At 43.3% G+C, this 26,998-nt stretch overlaps 1 protein-coding gene across 1 annotated transcript in view; it reads right to left on the reverse strand.

The window, feature by feature from the left end:
- LOC113405339 (atrial natriuretic peptide receptor 2-like) overlaps positions 1-26,998 on the reverse strand; it is a 40,810-nt gene that overhangs the window by 9,098 nt on the left and 4,714 nt on the right. Inside the window, exons 4-18 of the mRNA XM_029914334.1 lie at positions 26,287-26,295; positions 24,716-24,839; positions 22,208-22,312; positions 21,437-21,539; positions 19,756-19,901; positions 16,518-16,590; positions 14,062-14,209; positions 12,496-12,582; positions 12,091-12,234; positions 11,005-11,126; positions 9,697-9,838; positions 5,310-5,358; positions 3,209-3,310; positions 1,472-1,591; positions 480-573 (exon numbers count right to left, since the gene is read on the reverse strand). Coding sequence (XP_029770194.1) covers positions 480-573; positions 1,472-1,591; positions 3,209-3,310; positions 5,310-5,358; positions 9,697-9,838; positions 11,005-11,126; positions 12,091-12,234; positions 12,496-12,582; positions 14,062-14,209; positions 16,518-16,590; positions 19,756-19,901; positions 21,437-21,539; positions 22,208-22,312; positions 24,716-24,839; positions 26,287-26,295 — 1,568 coding nt within the window. The remainder of the gene's footprint in view (positions 1-479; positions 574-1,471; positions 1,592-3,208; positions 3,311-5,309; positions 5,359-9,696; positions 9,839-11,004; positions 11,127-12,090; positions 12,235-12,495; positions 12,583-14,061; positions 14,210-16,517; positions 16,591-19,755; positions 19,902-21,436; positions 21,540-22,207; positions 22,313-24,715; positions 24,840-26,286; positions 26,296-26,998) is intronic.

Consider the following 26,998-nt stretch of genomic DNA (forward strand, 5'->3'; position numbering starts at 1 on the left):
CTTTTCTTTCCTGCCTTCTGTCTCCTCTTCTCCTGTGTATTTCATCTCTGGTCTTTTCTCTCTCCTTTTTCCCTTCTCTCCTTCCTGATTTCTCTCCCTTGTTGTCTCTGTCTGTCCTCACATTCCCATCCTCTTGTGAATCCTATAGTGCACAATCTATGAAAGAACCCAACTCCTCTATGAGCTCCCCAATATCCTCCAGCTTGCCTGGAACTGCACAAGCTGACATTCTCAGCAACAGAAGAGGGTCTCAGAACATTGAGGAAGCTGGAATATTAACTACTCAATGTAAAAGTATTTATTTGGGGGGGGAGAACTATAAAGAAATGATAAATATCTATTGAATCTTGCATGGAGGAACTCTATTAAAGGATTACCTATTAAAAGGTAGTTTCTTCCATTGCTTGCCACTAGGAAAGCTAAATTTCAATTATTACTGCTCAGAATACCCTATATTTTCTGTAATATGATTGACTTACTATATAATAAACGATCAGTCTTCTGCTTTTCATGCATTAAGTCCTGGGTTCGTTCTGCAACTACTACTTCCAGGTGTTTGCTGTATTTCTCCATCTAAGCAGGACAAACAGATTCCATAATATAATCCATTCACTAAGGTGTTCATGTCTATAAACGGCAGGCAGTTCAGCATTTGGCTGGTTCTGGTTTGGTAACATTTAGATGGGCACAAGTCAAAAGTTGGTCTAGATTATTTTTTTCTAGACCAAATTCTGTCCTTAGGTACATTCATGGGTCCCACAGGAAAACAGTAAGATCACATTCTTCTGAAGGTAGAATTTGCCCCATTGCTTTCAAATTCTACATAATTATTGGGAGCCAAGTCCTGGATAGTACCAGTTGCAGAGACGTGCGTTGAAACCCTCTGCAGGGACCACATAAGGACCTAAGTCTCAAGCCGCCACCAACTGATCACAGAGCTGCGTTAGGCCATGCTGTGGCTTATGCACCCCTACTCTGAGTGGCAATAGATGGTGGTGCCACTAGCCCCATTCCCACCACCAAAGCCTTGCGCAATAGCACTCAAGATGCTTCTGGAGAGCTGTGCTCTTGATATATAGTAAATTGGGCTTCAGCTGCTGCTGCAGCTGGGGAGCTCTGCACTTGAGGAGGAGGACAGGATTTCCAGACCTGCATTTTTAAGAAACAATGTTGTCACATTATTGTTTTTAATTCAGCCCCAAACAAAATTGAGAACTGAACTGAAGGAAAGGGGCTAGAATGGAACCTGGGGCTCAAAGTTAACTGTAGCGTCCACAATAGCTCAAGCTACAGCTAATTCTACTAGAGGTCAATGAGTGATTGTTATTCTTCTTCGCAAACAAAGGGCATGACATCAAAGGACAAGACCATTCCAAGTGATTAGAAGGGAGAGCTGGCAGCAGTTTCAGGTGGGTATGTTAACTCCTGCCTGGGTTGTTTTCTGGTTTGGTTAAGACTCTATTAAGCTTACCAGAGTCATCATCATGTCAACTGGACTAACTTTGTTAGGATTCATCTTGTACAATAACTTCTTGACTTGCTCAAATGTAGGCCTTTGGGTTGGGTTGGTTTTCCTGCACCTCCTGATTAGCTGAAACAGGGAAAGGGAGAGAGAAATCAAATGACCCTTAATAGTTCAAGGTAGAGATAGGTTTTCCTTCGAGCACTATAGCTTGGACCATTTTTGAACTTGGAGCCAGATCGTGAACTGGCATAAAATGGCATAGCTACATTGAAGTCTCTGGAGCTACACTGATATACACCGACTGATAATCTGGCCCATGTAATTCAATAGCATTAGTAAATGAATGTGCTACTGGGAGAAACACTGCAATGCTCAAAAGCCATGCTTGGTTTCCTCTGTCAAATACTTTTAAATCTTATTTACACTAAGAGCACTTTACACTGCCAGAGTGGTGGAAAGTGGCTTTAGGGCTTATCTATTCACAGAAGTTGTACTAGTTTAACTTAACTCAGTTTAAAAACTGATTTTGTTAAATCAATGTAAAACCCAGTATAGACACTCTTATTTCAGTTTAAGGGTAGGTTGGTTTCATTTAAGTTGACAAGCTAAGCTATGACACTCTTAAAGTGAACTAAGGGTATGTCTACACTACCCAACGGATCGGCGGGCAGCGATCGATCCAGTGGGGGTCGATTTATCGTGTCTAGTCTAGACGCAATAAATCGATCCCCGAGCGCTCTCCTGTTGACTCCTGTACTCCACCGCCACGAGAGGTGCAGGCGGAGTTGACGGGGGAGTGGCAGCAGTTGACTCACCGCGGTGAAGACACCATGGTAAGTCGATCTAAGTACGTTGACTTCAGCTACGTTATTCACATAGCTAAAGTTGCATAACTTAGATCGATTTCCCCCCCCCCAGTGTAGACCAGGCCTGAGAGTGCCTACACACAAACTTGCACCAGTTTAACTAAATTGGTTTAAAGACACACTTTAGTAAACCAGTGCAATTGTGTGTGCAGACCAGCACTTAGTGTCAATGAGACTCAGACCTTTAATCTCCAGACACATACTATAACTGACTAACAACTGACTTTCAAATGCTAACAATAAAGCTTCACTGATATTAAATATGTACATGGACTTGACACTTGATAACAAAATTAAAAGCCATACAATTCCAATGACTGAATATTGAAAACATTACTGCCCTGAAACTTTTGGGGGACAAACTGAAATTTTCCATTTGGCAGAATAATGGCTCCTTCATCGGGCTGGTCACACTGAAAGCTTACATCAGCATAGCTACATTTCTCAGGGGTGTGAAAAATACACACCTTTGAGAGATGTAACTACGCCGACCTAACCCCTGGTGGAGACAGTGCTAGGTTGATGAAAGAATTATTCCATCGAGCTAGCTACCACCTATCAGGGAGATGGATTAACTACGATGATGGGAGAACCTCTCCCGTTACTGGCGTGAGCGTGTACACTGAAGCACTGCAGCTGTGCCACGACAGCATTGTAAGTGTAGACATACCTGTAGTGGATATTAAAGCTAAAGAGCATTTTATGGTGCCTTCCTTAAAAAGTACAATCTTAACTCTGCATTTCCTGGGTTTCTAACTTAAAAATAATGTTTACATTCCTCAAAGGAATATTGCACTGAAACCATTGTCATGTGCCTGCAATCTGAAGTTCACCGCAATAAAGATTTTTGTGTGAGAGACTAAATAACCTTATTTACCTCCACATAGTCTGTAGGGCATGGGCAGGAATTCTCAGACTTTCCTGAAATTAATTCTGTCAGAGGGAGGCACGAGGAATATTCCGCTGAATGAGAATCATCCTTGAGAAAACAACGTTGGAAGAAGAGGACAGGAATGAGGACAGCAGTGAAAAGAAATCAATAATAAGGATGTAAAGCACTGAATACACCAATCAAGGAAAGTGAGAATAGCTGGTAGGTTTCTCATCCACCATGTTGAAAATACACCCCTATTGTCATATGGTGGGGACATATTCTTGCCTATCACTTCCTGTACAGAAGCCTTCCTTTGTTCTCTCCACTGGAAATGTTCCAGATCAGGGCTTTCATGTCTGAGTACAGAAGAGGTCTACATCTCTCACTCTGCCACAGACGGCTGTCTCCAAACTCTCACTCAGCTGACAAGATCTGAGCTCAGCCTATATTGAAGGGGAGCAGCTCTTGAAATGATTGAAAACATCAGGCACAGTGAGAGCCACAGCCCCTTATGAAGCTGGAAGGACCACACTGGGCCACTGGCATGAACAGTTAACAGTAGGAGAACCATAACCATAAGTGCAGGCCACTAGAGTTATTTTTAAGCAAAATTGTTTTATGGAGCCAGAGTTGTTATGCACATTTTTTTCAGGGCACCTTACGTTGATTTTGATGCAAATCCTTTATTAGGGTTACCATATTTGAACTTTCAAAAAAGAGGACACTCCGGGGGAGGGGGGTGTAGCCCCGCCCCCTAGCCACTCCCTCCCAATTCCCGCCCCCCTGACTGCCCCCCACAGAACCCCCAACCCATCCAACCCTCCCTGCTCCTTGTCCCCTGATCGCCCCTTCCTGGGACCCCTGCCCCTAATCACCCCCCGGGACCCCACCCCTTATCTAAGCCTCCCTTATCTTTGTACCCAACTGCCCCCTCCTGAGACCCCCCCACCCTACCTGTCCCCTGACTGTTCTGACTCCTATCCACACCCCTGCCCCCGCCAGATTCCCGGGACTCCCATGCCTATCCAACCGCTGCCTGTTCCCTGACTGCCCCCCCCGAACCTCCAACCCATCTAACCCTCCCTGTCCCCTGACTGCCCCAATCCCTCTCCACACCCCTGCCCCCTGACAGGCCACCCCCAGAACCCCCACCCCATCCAACCCTCCCCTGCTCCCTGTCCCTTGACTGCCCCAATCCCTCTCCACACCCCTGCCCCCTGACAGGTCCCCCCAGAACCCCTGACTCATCCAACCCTCCCCTGCTTGTAGCGGCACAAACAGCTCCCGCTCCCGTTTTGCTACCGGCGTGCTGAAGCTGCAGGGGAGGGGCTTTTGCTGCCGGAGCGGCCCCAAGTGAGCGGCTCAATCCGGCGCGGCTGCCCTGTCAGCCGCTTTTGGGTCTTTAGATAGCCGTCCGGGGGGAAATCCCGGACATTTTTAGCTTTTTACAAATTCCCCCCGGACGGCTATTTAAAGACCCAAAAGCCGGACATGTCGGGGAAACCCGGACGGATGGTAACCCTACCTTTATGCAAACAGTTTGGCCTAGATCATTTGCCCTGAATCCATGTACAGACAACACCTTCCCCATGGATAGGGGTTCAGCAGCTACCCAGCACTGTCCCCCCAGCTTTGGATCCTGTCAAGGTGCTTTGTGGGTCTGGGGCTGTATTGTGGGAGGACTGGAAACTGAGCAGGCCAAAGGAGGGGTGGGCAGGTCAAGGGTAAGGCTAGGAGTGACATACCTCATCCCCACTCCAGCCCCACAGAGCATACCCAGAAAAAAAGAATAGAACAGAAGCTGTATTCTCTTTTCCACTGCATTTCTCTCAAGGATCCCAGGGGCTGGTGGGGCCAGGAGGAATCTTACACTGGTAGCCTGGCTCCACTGGAACTGGATTTAAACCCATGTAACCAAAATAAAGATCCAGCCCTGAGTAAGCACTGAAGATTTTGATCCATGACGGGAATATATACCGTTGTGAACACGGTACTGTGAGCCAAATCCTGCTCCCACTGAAGTCAACTGGAGTTTTGAGAATAACTTCAATGGCAGCAGGATCAAAATTATGAGGACGTTCACAAATAGCTCTTCAACTCTTACCTGCACAGGGTCACTTCTTGTTGCGATCTCTAATAAAATGATGGAATAACTGCAATATTAGAGACAAATAATTGTAGTGAATATATCGCAAACAGAGCCATTTGAAGAACAAGATGACATTTTTGCCCATTTTCTCTCTCACTTCCTGCTTTTTTCTTTTTCCTGTCACTAATCTATCTTTATTTGGGCCAAATTCTCATGAAAATCAATGGACCTTTTGGATGCCTATGGACTGCAGGATTGGGCCCGTGGCGTTTTGGCCAGCAATACACATGCTCACATGCTGAGATGGCTTAGCACCTGCTCATAGTGTCAAACACTAAGATGCCAAGCGCTAGTGAACCCGGGTTAGATGGACAGCCCTTGTACTACTACACGTGTCATCTCTTTTGCAGGAACTCTTCTGCTGGATTGCTTGGCAACTCAGGTGCTACGTGCCTCTATCTGATTTCACCTGTTGCCATTTATTTGCCAAGTTGGGATTATCTGCCATGTTAGGCAAAGACAGACTTTATAGGCACTTGGGGTTGACATGTTGTACTGTAACAGAAATCTCAGTAACCTTTTTAAGTTCACTGGAGTGTTCAGTTGCCTAAGACGTGAACAATGTACCTATTGACATTCTGTTTTAAGGAAAGGTCTTAGCAAGATGTGACTCCAAGAGGCAAGCTCAGCCACAAATTTACAGCTCGGTAGCCTAAAACTGCACACTTTGCCCCTGCAGCGGGCAGCAATCTGAAAGCATGTACAACTAAGTCGGCATTACTGGGAAACGTGATGCTTTTTGGATGTGAGGCAGTGACAAAACAAAATGCATGAGACACTCCTGCAAAACAACTGCTTCCAAGGAGCACCATAACTCAAGGAGCACTGAGTATCAGGGGGTAGCCGTGTTAGTCTGTATCCACAAAAACAACAAGGAGTCCGGTGGCAGCTTAAAGACTAACAGATTTGTTTCGGAATATTCCTCGTGCCTCCCTCTGACAGAAGTGAAGATTTTTACCCACAAAAGCTTATGCCCAAATAAATCTGTTAGTCTTTAAGGTGCCACCGGACTCCTTGTTGTTTTCAAGGAGCACTGAAGCTCAAGCACTCAATCACTCTGAAGTCAGGCCTAGCACAGAAATAGAACAGCATAGCTGGGTTCAGTCATTAGAAGGCCAAGCCATTTTGGGCCAGATTTGTAAAGGTATTTAGGCACTTAAAAATGAAGAGAGGCAGCTAGTGGGATTTTCAAAAGCACCTAACTCCCACTGAAGTTAAAAATCTGGCTTGAAATGGCTAATGGTCATTAGCAGAGTCCTGGCAGATCTCAGCATAATACATGTATGACTCTGCATAAGGCAGTAATACACATGAATCCAAGACATAAACTAACAAGCTTCTCTGCAGAATATTTCCTTTTTGGTGGGTGTTTAGTGATAACAGGGAAGAATTAATTTAAATCATTTTATGTTAGTGTGCTTCCCCACACTGGCCCTGCAAGAGCGGAGTTAGGCCAGGTGGGCCCAATCAGCTAATTAGGCTACAAACGGGAGCTTGAGCTGGAGGCAGCTAATTAGAGAGAAGCTCACCTGTGAGGGACAGGTGGAGCTTCTACAAGAGACAGGAAATTGGAAGCAGAGGAGATACCAGGGAGAAGTCTATAGCTACTCCCTGGGAGAAAGGGTTGGGGGCTGTAGGGACAAGTGGCCTGGGAGGAGGGAGTGAAGAGACTTGCAAACCCAGAAGAGTGGGGAAGGCTAGTTGGTGTGGAAGTGGCTCAGGGAAAGCAGCAAGGTGCAGGGAACAGACCTTGGCTGCTGTGTAGAGGGTGCCTGAGCTGGAACCTGGAGTAGAGGGTGGGCCCAGGTGCTCCTGCTAGCTGCTGTGGGAGTGGCACTGTGATGCAGTGAAGCAGAAGACTGGTCCGGAGAGCAGGAATCTGGATGCACCTCCCAACCCCCTGGAATGGGAAACCACAATAGTGTCCTAGCTGGAGGGCTGAGTCACGAAAAGGAGACATGGTTCCTGTAGCGAGAGAGGGGCTGCAGAGCAGAAACTGATCGGGTGTAACTGCTGGAAGGGGAGTTGGCCTGATGGAGCTAATCCCCAAAACCGCCAAGAGGCAGCGTCCTCCAGTGGTGAGTAGAGCAAGCCTGTCACAGTTAGCAGTGAATTCATAAAAATGTCCCCAAACAGCCATCAGAAGGTATCACAAAGTATTTACGTGCCAGATATGCTAAACATTCGTAGGCCCCTTCATGCTTCGGCCACCATTCCAGAGGACGGGCTTCCATGGTGATGACGCTTGTTAAAAAAAATGCATTAATTTAATTTGTGACTGAACTCCTTGGGGGAGAATTGTATGTCTCCTGCTCTGTTTTACCCACGTTCTGCTATATATTCCATGTTATAGCAATCTCGGATGATGACCCAGAACATCTTCATTTTAAGAACACTTTCACTGCAGATTTCACAAAACTCAAAGAGTAAGATTTCTAAAGATAGCTACAGCACTCGGCCCAAGGTTTAGGAATCTGAAGTGCCTTCCAAAATCTGAGAGGGACGAGGTGTGCAGCATGCTTTCAGAAATCTTAAAAGAGCAACACTCTGATGCGGAAACTACAGAACTCGAACCACCAAAGAAGAAAATCAACCTTCTGCTGGTGGGATCTGACTCAGATGATAAAAATGAACACGCGTCGGTCCATGCTGCTTTGGATGGATCGTTAGCGAGCAGAACCTGTCATCAGCATGGACGCATGTCCTCTGGAATGGTAGTTAAAGCATGAAGGGACATTAGAATCTTTAGTGCATCTGGCACGCAAACATCTTGTGATGCTGGCTATAACAGTGCCATGCGAACACCTGTTCTCACTTTCAGATGACATTGCAAACAAGAAGCAGGCAGCATTATCTCCTGCAAATGTAAACAAACTTGTTTGTCTGAGCCATTGGCTGAACAAGAAGTAGGACTGAGGGGACTTGTAGATTCTAAAATTTTACATTGTTTTGTTATTGAGTGCAGTTATGTAACAAAAAAAATCTACATTTGTAAATTGCCTTTTCATGATAAAGCAATTGCACTACAGTACTTGTATGTGGTGAATTGAAAAAATACTATTTTTTTACAGTGCAAATACTTGTAATCAAAAATAAATATAAGCACTGTACACTTCGCATTCTGTCTTGTAATTGATATCAATATATTTGAAAATCTGGAAAACATCCAAACATATTTAAATAAATGGTGTTCTGTTGTTTAACAGTGCAGTTAACGTTTTTAATCACGTAATAGTGTGGATAGCTTTCTTCCACAGGAGGAGTGCATTTGGCTGTTTAGTCTTCGTTGCTCAAATGCTCTGGCTGGGTCAGAAGAGATGGAAATACAAAAGCAGATCTCCGCACACTGAAGGCACCACAGCCTTTATTCCTTCACTACCCCTAATCATTCATTATTTGTATTCCAGTAGCCTCTATAAGGCCCAACCAAGATCAGGGCCCCATTGTGCTAAGCACTGTACAAAGACTAGGTAAGAGAGAATCTCTGCCACAGAGCTCTCACAGTCCAAAAAGACTAAATATTATTGTCCCATAATGGGATACAGAGGGAATAAATGACTCGCTCAAGGCTACACAGGAATTCTGTGATAGAACAAGGCAGTAAACCTAGGTTTCCAGATTCCTAATCCAGTGCCTTAACCACAGGACCATTCTTCTCCTTGCAACTCTCCTAGTAAACCCCTGTACATGTTTGAATAGGCGGAGGGGCAGACTAGAAGCTGGCATGACAGGATCCCCTGGGCAGATGAGCGATTGTGAAGTATTGCCCTCTGGGTTCTCTCAGAAAGAAAGGCACGGAGTCACTCAAGAATGCATTCTTTTCCTCTATGTAGCTATTTTTTCTCTCCATACAAAATATAGCCATCCAGTGTATTCAGCAAAAACACTCTGTTCTCATTGCATATGGAAATATAGGATGGATGAATTTTGCTGACACATTGGAAAACTGCTCCTATTTTAACTTTTAGTATATTGCCATTAGCTAAGTAATAATTTTTTTTCAACAGGGAAAACACAAGGGAGGAAGTGATTTTAAAAAAAAACCAAAAAAACAGACCCAGGGCTAGTTTTTTTGTTTATATCCATTTACCCGGATTCAAATCCAGAATAGCTCCATAAAAACAAATGGAGTTACTCTGGATTTACACCAGCATGACTGAGTTGAGATTTTTGGCTTCCTATCTTGGAAGGGTAGATCCTGGCATCTAAATTATTCTCTAAATAAGGATCAATTTTTAATCACAATCCTCCAAATTCACCCTGGTATAGCTTTGGAATTTAGCTAAATTATTACGAAAGACTATCTGATCACAGAGAGAAAGACAAGAAAGTTTATCATCACCTGTACACATCTGCCATGGAAGTGGGGACAAAGTCTGACAACGAATGGGCCTCAGGAGCCAGGTAAATCTGCATCAAACGTTGCTGATATGCACTAGCACCCTCATAATGATCCTCTTTTCTGTAGGACTGTAATCCATAGTCTTTCATGGAAGAAAGAAGGAAACAGGTACTCCGTAAGGGTTGTGTTCACTCCTGAAACTCTTCCATTATTAAGTAGCAATATTAGTGGTTTAAAAGAGTTTGCTCTGTATGGGGAGATGACTTGGTTTAAAAAAATAGCGCTATGTTGCTCTGATTTGTACCCAAATATAGCTGTGAATACTGGAACTGCAGCTCAAATATTGGGAGAGATTGTCTGGTGAGGTATGAGTGCTTCTTGCTACCCCTGTGGTGGTGGTTCTGGCCCAACGTATCCAGCCACAGTAGGATCATTGCAGTGCAAGCCAGAGTCAGCATACCTGCTTCTTTTCTGCACCTCCTTGCTGCCAGTGTAGGGGTGTGCCCAAAGAAAAGGGGGTGTGGTTGGGACATCGCTCAGCTGTGGTGATCTCCAGCTGTGGTTTCAGTGTCTTGGACTACATAGATGCCAGGGTAAGTCAGAGCAGCTCTCATGCTCTTCCAATGTATGCTAGGGCCTGGACCTACGCACAGAGGCCACAGCATCGGGGGACTGTAAAGGGGAAATTTCCACCAGCTTTGTACCCCATCTTCCAACCTGCTTTGTATGAAGCTCATCTGGACCCCAGGATCTGACTCAGGGTCCGCGTGCTGAGCTGTGTTCAGAGAACAGAATGATACAAATTCTGACTTCTATTTCCTAGATCCAGACAGCACTGAAATTTGGTATGCGGAGACAGGGGTTCAGGTTGGTGGTTTTGGTTCTGACCAGTATCTAATTGGGACACTCCAAGGATCCCATTCTTTAGACTGGAAGCCCAGCTTCTCACCTAGCTGTGAAAGGGCACTGCGTTTATTGTCTGAAAGGAAGATTTGCCTTATGTCAAAGAATGGCATCAGGCAAAGAATTCATAGAGAATGACATGGATATACTGCTAGGTCTGATGACTGACTCCATCATTTGTGTCATATAATTGGTGCAATGGTGACATGTTAAATTGTAGGCTAGACAGGATAATGTAATGGGATGTTTGCTCTGGCATAGTTTACTTTTAATGAAGGCTGCTGCAGTTAGCATTTCCACCTGAAACGTTGGTTCACTGTCCTGCTGGAGCAGTGAAGGCTGTGAAATCAACCTGCATTAGTAGGTTAGTTAGCCATGTTTCAGATTTTCATCTCTCTTCATTACCTGAAATTTTACAGACCCAGCGGTCGTCTATCACACAGTTATTAGACTTTAAGCATCCATGATAGATTTTATGCTGGTGAAGATAAGCCATTCCTTGGGCAATGTCTCCAGCAAAGGAAAACCTGAAAGGCACAAAATCATTATTAACATGTTAGTATTCCACTGAACCAGACACTCAGGAAGGGATTAATCCAAAGACTATTGAAATGAGTGGAAAGACTCCCACTGACTTAAATGGCCTTTGGATCAGTCCCCAGGGACTCGATCCTGCAAAGTGCTGAGGACTCCCATGAGTTGCGGAATGCCCTCAGTTCCCATACAGTTGAATGGGAGTGGAGGGTTCTGGGTCCCTTGTAGGAATGCACAGAATCTTGTGGAAGTTCTCAGCAGTTTGTGGGCTCGAATCATGTGCGCAGATATTTACTAGCTGAGCAAAGTACTCAACTTTTAGTTTGTATGGCGTGTCGACTTGGACCATTTTTTTTCTTTGCTGTTGCATAGAAGCAAGGCAAACATAAGGCAGAGATAGAAGGGATAAGGGACAATTTGCAATTATATGTGATGAAGTAGTTCATAGGGGAGTTCCTTTGAAATCCTGAGCCAGTTTTGTGTACATCTGTTTTTATGGGTAACGCTAATGTTGCACTTTTAGTTGTACTAATCTGTTCACGGCTGGACTATCATGAATGAGGCTGTGCTGCTCGTTTACTTATCTTAAGCCAGAACATCAAAGTGTACTAAGTACAGATGGCAGCGGTGGGGAAAAGAGGCTATATGGGAACCAAGGTTTAAAATGGTGTTGCAGCATACTAGAGATGGGATGAAAAGGTTTGGGCGTGACATGGGTAGTGCTAAATTCAGGGGTGTCAGGATGTCCACGGGACAGGTCAAATCAGAAACTTGGATTATCTCTTTACCAATAGGTCTCTCTCTTTCTCCTTGCATCTCAGAAGAATGGTATCCTCTGATATACATCACAGCACTGTCGTGTCTACCAATGACTTTATCTATAATTAATGTCCCTCTTCAAGTGTCACCTGGTGATGCTACGTGTATCTTATTTCACAAGTTTTTTTTGTTTTTTACCTGAAGCCCCAGTTGAGAGGAATGTCTTCATTGAGCAGCACGTCGCTCAGGCTACCTTTTGGACAGTATTCTGTCACGATGGCAACATTTGGCACCTCTGTACAACCGCCGATGAATTTGCAGAGGTTGGGATGATCAAGTTCTCTGTGAAAATGAACAGGAATCACACCCTTTCTAAGCCTCCCCTCTACACCTTTTGGAACTGGAAAGTTAGGGCTTTTGTCACTGGATTTAGAGGAAACGCTAAATATGCATAGAAATATGTTCAACCAGGTTCAAAGAAATGTTTTCAACACTGTTTGCGAGAGAAAAACACGAAAACAAGTAATGATGGGGCAGGTTCTGATCTCCATTACACTGGTGTAAATGTGGAATGGCCCCCAATGTGCAGGTTTCATTGTTTACCTCACTTGCTTTACTTCCTTGCGTATGGATTTGGACAAGGTGAATGTCTTCTTCCTTATTTTCTTGATGGCGACTGTTCTACCATCACTGCAACAAGAAAAAGACTTTCCTAAGTGCTGGATTCCCACATGGTGAGAATGCAGTATTCTCTATATAGGAGCTTTGGCTCTCTGCGGAAGGTACGCGGATGTGGATTTTGTCAAAATCTGGATAGGTCTGAATTTCATGATTAGGGCCTCTTTCTGTTATAGGCTGAGCTAGAACTCTGTGTTAAAGCAGCCTGGAACTGTGGGCGTGTAGGGAATAAAAACCCAAAGATCCCTACAAATTTTGCAGCTCAGGTCAATTTATCTCTGTGTGTATTAGAATGTTCCCCAATCAAAGAAGTGAAGTCTTCTGTTTTCTGCAGGGGAGCACCAGACTAGTATGGAGTATATGGGAGTGGTGAGGGCAGAGGAAGGAACCAGTGGGGGCAGAGAAAGCTGCAAACCCCCAATAAAAGGGTGGGACAAAGTAGCAGGTGATTCTTTGAAGCCCTCCCTTTCCCTCCCTCCGCCTGTAGCAACTTTGAATGCAGTCAGCTGGGGAGTAGCTCATGTTTACAGGGCTGCAGTTTTAAGGCAGCAGCCTGCCAGTCCAAGGTCTCCTCTGTGCTTCCATGTGGCACTCAGCTAAGTTGAATAAGCACAACAGTGCAGCCACACAAAGCCAGCGGTGATTCTTGCCTCCAGCCAGAGCAGAGCCTTCCAGTGAGTGAGAGTATTGGGGAAGGGGAGCCACTGTGGAAAGGGGATCACCCACCTAGGTAGGAGGAGCACAAAACAAGAAGGAAAGTAAAAGGCAATAAGGAGAGAGAACAAAAGAAGAATGGGTGGGGCAAGAAAGGAGACAGAGAAACTCTGCTGGACAAAGGAGAGATGGCAGCAACCTTCCTGGGACATGAGGGGACTTTGTGGCGGTTGCAGTGTCCACCAATCTCTTGGAAGCCGGTGCTCCTACAAAAGACGTTTAGGAGCCATGGATACATCTACCGTCTGTGTGTACAGGTAGGTCACTACCAGCTAGGGATGTATTCCAAACCAGTGAGCTAGAGAGGAAATGCGCCATTCCCAGTCTTGCGAGCTGGTTTAAGGCCATAGATTATAATGAGCTGTAGTACAGTACATAATTTTCTGTGCCAAATTGCTTACTTGTATTTTACTTAAATATTAGAGACGGGCCTGACTCAAAACCTTCGCTCCCAATAAACTTGAATGCTGTGGATGTTCAGAAGCAGAGTCAAGTTTGCAGCTCAGTCCCACGAGCATTGAAATCTCAGCAGGAGAAGGAAAAGGGGCATCCAAAAATAGAAAACATCAATGTGCGTCTGAGAATATCCTTCAGCCTGAGTGTGCTAGGAAGGCCAAGTTAGTCCCTTAACGTTCCTGGCCCTGGCCCAAGCAGAGGAAAATTAGCCCTCACATTATTTCCAGGTGATAATACAGCAAGAACTGAAAGTCTCTATCTTGCATGGGTGTAACTACAATACACAACATAACACAAAGACTGACTGACATATAAGCCTACTATATCCCTGTCTGGGTGAAGTGCTGTTTCCTGGATGCGTTGACAGCTGCTGTGCAAGAACTCAGGGCCGTGATACAGCTGGCGTTGGAGTCGCTGGGTGCATGGGCTGCACTAATGATGCTGCCCATTGCCGTCCGTAGCATGCGATCTAAATAAAAAAAAAGCCATTGAGATGCACATTATATGCAGGTGCACCTGCAGAAGACTCCTGAATCATAAAAACCCAGGAAATGCTGCTGCCCATGGCACCAGAGAGCCGGCTCATTTATGCTTGCAGTAGGAATGCTTTAATTGAGGATTTGACTGTTAACATGTAACAGGGTGACTGTGGTTGACAGCCATAGCCAGTGGCCTCTCCCACTAATATCAGTAGCTGAAGGCAGTTCCTCTGCCTTCAAAACTATCAGCCCTCAATGGAACAATTTCAAACTCAGTGAGTGTCATTTTATGCGAGGGACAAAGCCAATAAAGGAAGAGACAGTACAAAAACCCCCAAACTCCAAAACCTATGATGTTACAAATCTATTTAGGACTCTTTGAAGAATGTAAAGTTATTATCATGGGAAGTGATTCTGACATTAAAGGGAATTCAAAACAAAGCCACAATCCAACTGGTTGAAAAAACTAGAATATCAACATTTTTCACGTCTTTCTTTTGGGGTGGAGGGGGAGGAAGGTGATGCTTTGAGCTGGACAAAAAGTAACAAAACTACATAGGGAGCAGATTAGACAGACTCATGAAAAAATGTGCACAGATTGGATCCTATGTTGATGAGAGCTGTAGAGACAGTTAAAGAGAGGGATTATAAGTACATATGAATTCTGCCCTACAATACCTGAACTAGAAACGGAAGAGACCTGTTAGGTTTCCAGTTAATTTGCATGTCAATGCAGGAATGTTCTCTAGTGTTTCTTTACTAGCATTCTGTCAAGTTTCATTTTAAATGTGCCCATGTGATGTATATTCCCTTCCTTGATTACATTCCGTTACTGTAACAGACTAACATTTTCTTGACGTGATGTTTGCACTCCAAGTATGTCTGTTAGACATGTGGCATCATATTAGACGTCATTCAGCCTCTCTCTGGATATATCTTCAACTCTTCAAATTTCCAAAAAATGTCAGTCTATCCTGCCACCTAGTCGCTTTTGTTTATCTTCTCTGAACTCCGTCTAGTGCTAATTGTTCTGGTCAAGGGTTACATAGAAATGAACTCAGTACCCCAGTTGAGGTCACCGCAGAGCTAGAGAGAGACACTATTATGCAGAGGCATAATGCCATGGAACAGGGACATATCAACTCAGCACTGCATTGGCATTTTGTTTTTTACACACACACACACACACACACAAAATCTTGGCTGCTTTTAGTAAATTAGACTCCTTATTAACCTGGTATCTGTTCCTTAAGACCATGAAAGTATCTCATTACACTACTTAGAAATGAACATACAGCTCCAAGTATCCGTACTAAATTAATGCAATAAAGTCTTATCCCATTGACTTGTACTGAACATATTATATATTTAAAGCAGATGGGACCTTTTCAGCAATACCTTGTGGAGGCAGGACTACAATTATAGTTAGATCCTTAGCTAGTGTAAATCAATGTAGTTCCAATGACTTCAATGGAGTTACATTAATCGATATCAGCCGAGCATCTGGCCCATATGATAGCAATAAATGACATGGTGAATTATATGCTATACAGCGAATGTACAGCCTGTATGACAAACTGTACAATAATGCTCCGATGTTAAAAAATGTCCAAGTGGAAAACAAATATAATTATGATTTTACACATTAGATAAATTGAAGAAAACTCAAGTGATGACGAATTACTTCAGCTACGGATAACACACCGTGGGACAAATTAAGCACTTGGTTACATCTGTGCAAATCCAACATCGCTCCACTGAAGTCACTTAAAAAGAGCATGTTTGATCATAAAGCAACTAGGGCCACCGCCATCTGTTGTGCCCATTTTCACATATTTCCAGAGGGGATTTGTGTATTTTTGATCTATTCCTTTGTTTTTTATTTGTAAATCACCATCAATTACAGGAAAAAAGCCCCCAAACCATATGTGAAAAAACAACAACCCTGATCTTTACGCTATGTCTACACTACTACTTATGCTGGTATAACTTATGTCGCTCTGTCTCCTGTCCGCTTGGAGCAGCTACGCTAGAAGCGCTGTAAGAGTTAGTGGAGCTGCACTGCTGTAAGCTCTCTAGTGTAGCCATAGCCAAAGTGTTCAAGTTAAAATAACATCCTTAAAGGAAAACTCCAGTGATCAGCTCACAGATGCTGTGGTGACCGGCACCTGTCAAAGATAGATCCTCCTCCTTTAGGTCAGACCCTTATGGAATATGGGTATATTTCCGTGTGTGCTTCATTTACACAACAGGATGTGCATTGATGATAAGTGCATCAAAATGACAGTCTTTACAAACCTTGTTTGATGCGGGAGAAGTCTATAATCCAGCTTTCATCCCAAAACATCTTTTGCTTCTGATATTGAAACCACTGCAGAAAGCATAACAGGCCAGATTCATTCCTGGGGCAACTCTATTGGCTTCAGTGGAGTTGCACTAGGGATGAGCGTAGCCAATAAATGATTAGTTGTATGGATATTTTCAAATATAAAATCCTACAGGTGTCTGAACAAGAATCACCATTTTCGCCTCCATCCTCTCTCAACGTCTTACTGACTTACATAGAAGTAACAGATCTGGATCTAACACCAAAATACAAAATCTGTCATTCTGAAGACTAAAGAACATGACATTTTGTAGTGGACAGTCTGATAGTTTCAGTCCATGTTTGCATTTTTGTGCACTGCACTTAGAACCCAGCTCTTACCCCAGCGATGTGGTGAACATCATTTCACATCTTGGAAATGTCCAGTGTGTAAACAAATGTCATTTCCCCCCAGATATGCAGCAGTTACTGGTCATATCGGATGGGGCAATCAAAATCAGGCCCCAGAGCAGCAAATTAGATGGTACATTATTACACAAAGTACTGTAGCTTGCATAACATTAGACGGGACACTGTCACTATTTTGTAAATAAGATGTATGTCTAATAACTGACGTACCAAAAAGTTGTCAAGTACAATAAACCCATTTTATACAAGCACATACTTGTCTGTAGATCAGAGTTGCAGGTTAGCTATGATAAACAGAAGACAATTTAAACACAAATATTAGATGGTCAGCATTTTGCCATCCATCTAATATTACCTTCAACAGCACACATTGGATGGATGACAAGTAACAAAAACCCAATTTACACAAGAGTTCTTGTGACATCTTGGGAAGTGGTGGCAGAATTTGGGGAGAGCTTTGGGCCTGATTCCAGGCCCAGAAAATCAATGGGAGTCTTTCCCCTGATTTCAATCGGCCTGTGCTTTCAGGAAAAGGAGATGTATTTTAGTGTGCAAGGACCATAATCAAACAAACATGATGGGACTGATTCAATACCCACTGAATTAAATGGAATCCTTTCATTGACTTTAATGGGGGCTGGATCAGATCATATGAGAGAGAGGATCATTGGAGCATTGTGCTCTTGCTGTATACTGAAAACTGGATACAAGTGACCTTTTCAGCTCTGTTTGTAAAAACAAGTTTATACATTGACTAAGCAACAAGCAGCAGAGAATTCTTAGTAGCATTTACCTACAGAAGCTAGGTAGATGATACTTAGCATGCACTCCAGCATAAGAGGAAAAACAACAGAGTCCCTGCAAAACAAAGAATATCTGAGACAACAGGTAAATTGGGTTTATTCTGGAGGACTCACAGCTAATATATGCATAAGTGAGAAGGGGGCTAACTGTTTCCCTAACTCGTATGATGACTTTAAAGTTATCCACTGAAATCTGGTTGTAGGGGCTTGATTGAACTCCAGCCTGTCTTGCAAAGAAGTGGGAAATGGAAGGTGAAGTGGTCTGATGTGTATTATGTTGGAAGATCCTCAATAAAAATGTTTGAGTAACAAACCAACATTGAATCAACATATGGGGTCAGATCCTTCTGTTGGACCTGAGCAGTGCCTATTTGTACCACCAAGAGAACTGGCCCACTGTAATGGGCTTAGGAAACCTCAAGTTGCTCATCCAGTTGCAATAGTTCAAGGGTCCAATGCTGTAGTCCACATACTGACCCTCTCACTGTGATAAGAGCGGATAAGGAAGGCATGCAGAATCGAGTCTACGTTATGTTAATACATTTGATACTGAAACATGTAAAGAGGCTTAACAGTTGTATAACTGATACTTTTCTATGATTTAATTAATTCATTACATTGGCGTGTTTTCTCTTAGAATGTAAAATATTCCGGTGCCCACCAGAGACTCTGGACACATTTACACGGAACAAGAATTTCCTTCCATGAAAATGCCCTTCAGAAAAGTAGTCACAACTGTCCAGTTCCCATCTAGAGTCTCTCAATGCTCTTCCCAGCAATTTCTCTCTTACCCCTAGAAAAAGCTGGCAAGAACAAAGAGGTCTTGCATTGTAACCTGAAAGGTAACAGATCTGGGCTGTGGCAATCTGAAGCAGAAAGCTAATTCCACAGTTTTATCTAATTATATGGCCTTCAGCATGGTAGTATCTAAGTGTCTCCCAGGGCTGTGACTTTAGATTTATTCTCACAAGAGCTCTGTGAAGTAGGTACCTATTATCCCTATTTTACAAGTTGGGAACTGAGGCACACAGAGATTGTGACTTGCCCAAGTTCGCATAGGAAGTATATGATAGGACGAGGAACTGAATCCCAACCCAGTGCCTTAGCCGTAAGATCATCTTTCTTCCCCTGAGCAAGAGCATCCTGCCTTCATTCCCTTGCAATCAACCAGGGGGTGTTAGATTGAGCGCTCCAGATGTCTCAGCCACAGCAGTGTGACATGAGGAGGGAAGTGATCCCTGCCATAACAAAGAGCCAATGCACTTACAGGTTTATAGGTTAAAACCAAGCAAGTTATCCATAATGCACACAATCAATACCATGACTATACATCTGAAAATATTTCCCTGGCAACAGCTTTCCATAACGTTCAGAAATTAATTTATGTTCCTTCAGATACAGAGGAATCTATAGGAATGCAAAAAATAGAAGGGCCTATTCTGCAGAAATATAGTAAAAGAATAAGTAAAAATGATATATCATCTTATATTTATCCAGCACTTTTCATCCCAAAGGATCACAAAGCATTTTCCTTATATTGATCTATCCTTTTATACACACACACCCCTTTCTGTATTCCCCCCAGTGAGTCTGTTATAATAATTAACTACTACTACTAAACAAAACCCAAGGATTGGAAACTGAACGGATCTCCTAAGTTGGGGAGAGGCTCCAGCTGGTGTTAGGATGCACAGTCAGACATGCCAGGATCATTACAGAGAAGGAGTAATCCTAGGTGTCAGCCCCTTGTGAGCCATTCTTCAGCAACGTGGGGCTGCTCTAAACTATACCCGGGGGGCTGGTGTAGAATGGGCCCCAGAATCAAGAAGCAACTTTCCCTCCCATTTCTCTTCTTCCCCCTTGGATCTACCCGGGGGATTCTGTGTGTAGCAGAGAACCTGTTCTGATGCTCGTAAAGAGTTGTGTTGTAAACAATAAAATAATGGAGACACCAGGATGGAAATAAAAGAAGAGAAAGGAGATTTCATTTGACACTTACCACTATTGTCAGAATGAAGCCAGCACAGACTAAACATATTGGTAAGGCAATTGCTATCCTGGCATCAGCTGTCAGTGGACACTCCCCACAGTCAGCTGGACACGTGGAACAGCTTTCATCTTCTTCACAAACACCATCTCCGCAGACTGGGCAAAAAGGGAGGTAGAGAGCAAAATGCTTGAAAAGAGCTCTATCCACTCTTAGGACTCAAGTCAGTAACAAATACATAGGGCTCCTGGGCTGGGGATCCCTGGGAGTGGCCACAGAAAATCCGAAAGAACAGGTTTTGAGGGATTCTAGGATCTTTGTCCTGCAGTTGAAAGCTGTGGATTTTAAATGTAATCTAAGGACCCTTAAAATACACTGACCTTAGACTAAGTGTGGACATCAGTGCTTTTGACATGTTGTTGCAGATGTGTTGCTTGGTTGTTACCTTTTGTCTGTTTATTTCTCGTCGCCTGTCTTGCCTGTTTAGACTGTATGCTCTTGAAAACAGGGACTGTCCCTTACTCTGTATACTCAGCCCAGCCCTTGGGAGACCCAGGGGTCAGGAGAACAGAAAGCCATCTTTGCCCCCTTTCCTTTCAATCAGCAGGACTGGTATTCAGTAGTATGAATAACTTCAGGCAAAATGAACAAACATGCTAAGAGGTGTTTCAAACGAAAGCTCATGAAAATTAGAACCAATATCAGATGTAATGTAATTTAAATGGAAGTTTCAACACCAGCCCAACATCAGCAAATGATCACAAAGTTGAAAAGTATCCCTGAAAGACATGATCTTTACAGCTGAGATGTTCAAAGAGCTGTCTGTTTGGTTTTGTAGGCAATAAGGTCAATGGCAAACGGTAACTTCATTAAATAATCACTGTTTTCTCATTTCATTTACTAAAACATAATCCCAGTGGGAATTTCTTTAGATACTTTAGAGTGAAAGTCAATGGCAAAACTCCCATTAATTCTAATGGGGCCTGTATTTCACCCACGGATCTTCACTACTAGAATGCTGTACCTCAGATTCTCAAGCAAGAGAAGACTTAGTGCCACTGAGATGAGCGAAAGCACAGATCTCCTAACTACCAAAATGTTTTGGAAAACAATTGGTAATAATTCTGCCTGCTTCAGTTCTATTCCATTGTAATCTGCGTTCCAGTACTATGCCCATCACAGAGGTCTCTGAATGCCTAACAATTATATTTATTAAAATTAACACAAGAGCACTGCATTGGGCAGTGTTTCTGAGGTTTATAGGAACAATAGCACCAGGCTCAAGAATCACTTGTGTTTGCACGTTAGCTGTCATGCCTCAGGCTAGCCTGCTTCCTGTCTGATGACGAGTGTCCATATACTGGAAAGAGACCATGTGGTAGAACAGTTTCGCATCCCTATGACATCCCAACAAGCCTTGTAGTGCCTGAAGCTGCTGGTTCTGGTATTTGATTTCAGCTGTTTGACCAAGTGCAGCCTTTTACGGGGTTCTCATGTCCTACACAGGCAACGAGAAGCTGGAACAACTTTAGAGATTTCAAGTGGTTTGAAAAAGAATTGTAGAAACATTTGATGGGATACATTCACTTGTGAAGGGGCTATGTGGGCTTTTGTTCTTCTAGCCTATCAGTAGAATTGGAAGAGCTGTGTAATTCCTGTTTAACATATGAGAAGTCTTTATTTCATACCATACCTACTGCAGGTAGCACCGTGGTTTTGGCTTCCAGAGCAACTTGCATTTTCCCAACCCTGATGTGTGCGATGAGAGAGGTCACCCCCACATGAACCAAAACGACCTGCCAAACAAACAGCCATTGCTTTAAATTTCATACATTGGACTTTTTCAACGCCAATAATCTAATCTCCTTTCTCCTAGAGATTTATTATTTCACCTTCTTCCTATTTGCAGGCAATGGAGGTCTCATCATCTTCCCATCAGCCCATGTGGCAACATGATCAATTGTCTCCAAACCTCATTAGATATTGTTACCAGAATGGAAGCTAAATGGCCACTCAAGACCTCTGTCTCTCCACGAGGGAGTCTGTAACTCCACCCAACCCTACTGCTGCACGTGCAGTTCTGTTGAATAGGTCAGCCTCTGGGAGAGGCAAAGTCTATGTTCTTCCAAGACTTTTGGGGCCCAAATAGCCTCAGCTATTTCCATAAATGTTTTTGAGACATATTGGCAACCCTCACGGAGCTGCCATGAAGTGAGGGAAGTGAGACAAGCAGAAGTAGAATCCAGTCCTCTGGAAACAAGATGCTAGGTGCACTCAGTTCCCAGTAAGGTCAGTTGGAAGCTGAAAGCACTCAGCACCTCGCAGTCTCAGGACTTTATCCTGCAGCCTTTATATGCATATAACTCCAAATGAAATAAGTGGGCGGATTTCCTACCTAAGGACTGCGGGATCTGGCCTGCTAGTAAAAAGGTCTAGAGCATTGTATGCCGTTAATGTACTATACCTTGGCAGTCCAGTTTGTCTGACTCATTTTGCCAGCTGTAGATAAAGTGTGAGTAAATATCTGGCCATCATCTGGAATCCACGGGCCACATATTCCACCTTTCCCCTTTACCAAAAAAGAGCAGTTATATCAATAGATAATAAAACAAGGAAAATTCCAGACCTTAATACTCTTAAATTTAGTACTCTTTGGGGGCCTTGTGCTTTATTCCAATAACTAGCAACGTATTATTCATTATGACAATGCTCAATCATAAATGACACCATTGTGTGCTAAAATAAAACACAAACAAATGGAAAGGAGCACACGGATTGATAGTCCAGTTTAAAATTCCACAAAATTCTCACTCACTCAAAGTCCATGAGCCATTTTCTGTCCTCATCTCATTTAGGCACCTAAATCTGGAGTAACTTTATTGAAGTTAATGGAGTTATTCTGTATTTACTTCACTAAAAGTAGAATTTTGTCCACAATTTTTTATTCTCTACCTGGTAGATTGACTGTAGCTCTACTATTTTTTTTTGACAACTATGGGATATGGTGTTTCTTTCATGAAAGTTCCTATTTCCAGAGCATTTCTCATTAAGATTGTATCAACTTTAATTTCCCAGCAGCTGCAGCCATTGAGAATTATAATGGCTGTCTAAGGATCATGGATTTTTAAATGGCTTAATCCTTCTTGCTAAATTTCAGATATGTATTCAGGCATTTCTGTTCATGCACTTTAAAATACAGTATGCAAAAAAGAAATAGATTGCTCATGCTAGCTGAGGTAAAACCAGGAGTAATGGTCTCAAGTTGCAGTGGGGGAGGTTTAGGCTGAATATTAGGAAAAACGTTTCCACTAGGAGGGTGGTGAAGCACTGGAATGGGTTACCTAGGGAGGTGGTGGAATCTCCTTCCTTAGAGGTTTTTAAGGTCAGGCTTGACAAAGCCCTGGCTGGGATGATTTAGTTGGGGATTGGTCCTGCTTTGAGCAGGGGGTTGGACTAGATGACCTCCTGAGGTCCCTTCCAACCCTGATATTCTATGATTCTATGTTTCTTCCTGAAAAGATGACACCGTATTGAAAGCCCCTGCTTAATGGAAAGAGCTTTATTTGTAACTATCCATTCAGTGGCACAAGCCCACTTTCCTACAGCAGTTTTGCTCTATGGGGGCTATTTTATAGATGCTTGCCTTGTCTAAGCAGGAAAGCTCAAAAATATTTCAAACTTTAAAAGCAAGAGGCTGGGTGGTGCCTTTGTGCTAGAATCACTCACAGATCACACCCTCCCCACAAGGATTTGGGGGTAGAACACCTCCACAACAATGCACCCTCTCCCTTCCCACAGAGGGTGGTGTGTGGACACGGGAGTGATCCTGAGGGAGGTGGCAGCCAGTGGCAGACGGAAGGAGGACTGGGCATGCTGACAGGATGCATATCGTGCTATGCAGTGCCAGTGGAGATTCCAGCCAAAAAATTACACCGCCACAGGCTGGATGATATTTCTGTAGCCCCCTTCCTTCAAGGGGAAGTTCTGAGGTCAGCTGGGAAATCCCTAACAGAGTGGCTCCAATAGAGCTGTGCTGGCAAGGAGCAGGGCCACAGCTGCTGTGGAGGCACAGGGGCCTTGGTGCAGCTGGGTGAGATGAACATGATTTATGGGCTAGACACGTGCACTGGAATGGGTTGCCTAGGGAGGTGGTGGAATCTCCTTCCTTAGAGGTTTTTAAGGCCCGGCTTGACAAAGCCCTGGCTGGGATGATTTAGTTGGGAATTGGTCCTGCTTTGAGCAGGGGGTTGGACTAGATGACCTCCTGAGGTCCCTTCTATGATTCTATGATTTCCCCTGTGAAGCCTTCTTTCTTTAAATACATTTAAAAGGTAATGAGTGGAATCTCGCAGAACTTCCTTTCCTTTCTGGTCCTATGGGTACTATCTGTCCCTCCGTAAATACAAATAGACTAAACTGTTCTAACACGTCATTCTGGAGCCACCATTTTAAATATGGTAAGTACACAAAGTGAAGAGAAACAGACTGTCCCCCTCTGCAATTTAGCACAAACACCTGCCTTGACTTCCGTGAGCCAGGATTTCTCCCAGTATGTTTGAGTACAAGTGCCCTAACAGAGTCCAGAAGAAATGGATAGATTCTTCTCGCAGTGCAAAGTCAGCCATCAGGAGCTTATTGTCTGGCCTTTGAATGCTTTTCTACCTTGATGAAATATGATAAAACCAGTTCATATAGGGTCCAACCCTGCAAGTCACTGAGCAACTCCCATTGACTTTAATGGAAACTGCTGGATGTTCAGAACTTCTGAAAATCAGGCTGTTTCAGTCTCTAGCAGCCTGCTCCAAAGCCTGCTGAAATCAATGGCAGTCCTTCTGTTGGCTTTAATGAACTTTGGATCAGGCCCTAATATGGACTTAGGGGGCTAATTTTAGGCCCTCATTTTTCATTATGTTGACCTGGCTATTAAAGTGTCTCATCTAGCATGCAGAACAGACCCACCCATTGTACTAACCATGAAGGCCAAAGGGCAGGAGTGGATGTTGGCGTGATGGACACAGCAGTTCTCTCCATTTGCATCTTTCCAGTTGGAAGGGCACTCTTGTTCTTCACAGAACTTCTTGGCTGCCGCAGCATTGCTAACCATTTTTTTTAAAATACAAAGAGAGGATTTTATATTCATTTCTCATTCCTGAAAATTTTTTAACAGGCATGTAATGAAGTCCTGTTCTTTACACTGCACAGATATACACAGCAGGAGACACACTGCTATTTCTTTATATTGTTTTGCTGTGTGCGGAAATAGCCCCACAGTGATGGATCTCTGCTATCAACTGGGGCACCATCTGGTCCCAGGCAGAAAAGGTCTGGCAGCTGTCAATCCTCTGGCAGCTGCCAACTCCTCAACCTGGCCCTCCACCCTGACAACACCACCAGATGGGGAATCTTGGCCACACAACCCCTGACTCAGATCCTCATGCCACTTCTGATGATGTCCATCTCTACTTACAGTCTCTGCACCATCTCAAATGAGTGATTGTCTCTCTGAACTTCAGGACATTCCATTGTAAACATTCTTTACTTCAAAACAAAGTAATTGATTTTTTTTCAAGTGTGGCTTACTTTGTAGATATGACTGAGACTTAAAATCTAAAGACTTTATCTAGTGTACTGTTACTGGATTCAAAGCTCTATGAAAAAAACAACAGTTTTTATCCTATTGCAAATTGTATTAACTGACAAGTAATTTGTAGTGTTATAAAAGGAGAATACATTTTAAGGGAACAGAGTTAAGGTTCACCTAGGGTAAATTTTTCAAGAGTGTCTTAAGGGCAGATTTACAAAGGGGTTTAGGCACCTAAAGATGCAGTTAGGTGGCTAGTAGGATTCATAAAAGTGCTGAAGCAGGAGAGGCACCTAACTCACATTGACTTCTTCTTGCTCCTAATTTGGAGTTAGGCACCTGACCTGCTTAGCACTTTTGAAAATCCCACTAGCCACCTATCTGCATCTTCAGGCACCTAAATACCTTTGAAAATCTGGTCCTTGGGCACTTCTTAACATTTTACTCCTAAACTCTAAGATCTCCATTCAGTGAAGCGCTTAAGTACTTGCCTCATTTTGGGCCCAATCCAAAGCCCCAGGAAGTCGATAGAATGATTCCTGTCCACTCCAATGGCCTTGGGATCAGGTAGTTTAAGCAAGGCAGCATCCCATTGATGCTAATGGGACTTACGTCCCTTCTTAAAGAGAGGCACATACTTAAGCATCTTGTTGAACTGGGTCCTAAGGGTCCTGTCTTTGAGTGTTTGATACCTGTGTGTATTATTAATGCATTCAGAGTGAGATTTTCAAGCGTTCCTCAATCATTTATGAGCACAAGTCCCATTGGAAAGACTGTAGCAATAATCCTACTTCCAGCTATTGGAGAAATTTTATTTTATGGCTATGTCATCACAATGCTATAATTTACTGCTATGACATTATAGCTATAAATATTTTTGGGAAAATGTAAAAAAAGTTTTACCATTACTATTACAGATCATTACTAAAGTTTGTCCAAAATCCCTCAGTACACAAATGAACGAAATACAACTTCATGATTAAAGCCACCTATACTGTCAAAATTCCTCCTCCCCAACAATCTTGAATATCAGCTTTAAATATTAAAGAACATGTAAAAAAAAATCTCTCTGAAGAACTACTCTCACAAATTGAATCTTGTAAAAATGAACACGTAGGAAGGCACTGGAACATTTTCTGTGTAATCTGATTTTTTTCATTTACCATCTTTTTTAACCCACCAAATACATAAAAACAACATAGAAAATGGTGAAATGAGGTTAAGGCCCCAATCCTACGTTGCTCTGCATGGATCACAGTACATGACTGGGGCCTAAATATGCATCTCAGTGATCCTATGTCACAAGCTGCTCAGCTTTTACACTTGTCATTACAATGGCATCATGTTAATCCCCCGATTTTGCCTTATTATACACCATTACGTTTGTAGAAGTCTCTGTAAGTGTGCTGATATAGCTACAGTAGGAAAATTCTGGCCTCATTGAAGTCAATCAGAAATTTGTCCATGACTTCAACAGTCACAAGCCATACTGTAGTTAATGTGTGTGTTGTACATTAAACATTAGTAGTAGTAGTAGTATTCCTATTGAGACCTACAGGCCACAACCAAGTTGGGTCCCAGTGTGCTAGACACTGAATAAACATATCCCGGCCGCAGTGATCTCAGAATGTAAAAGGTACGACATAACAGTGGGATGAAACAAGCAGGCTGGGT

The sequence above is a fragment of the Terrapene carolina genome, unplaced genomic scaffold, assembly GCF_002925995.2.
Source record: "Terrapene carolina triunguis isolate 2854851 unplaced genomic scaffold, T_m_triunguis-2.0 Scaffold35098, whole genome shotgun sequence".
Taxonomy (NCBI): domain Eukaryota; kingdom Metazoa; phylum Chordata; order Testudines; family Emydidae; genus Terrapene; species Terrapene triunguis.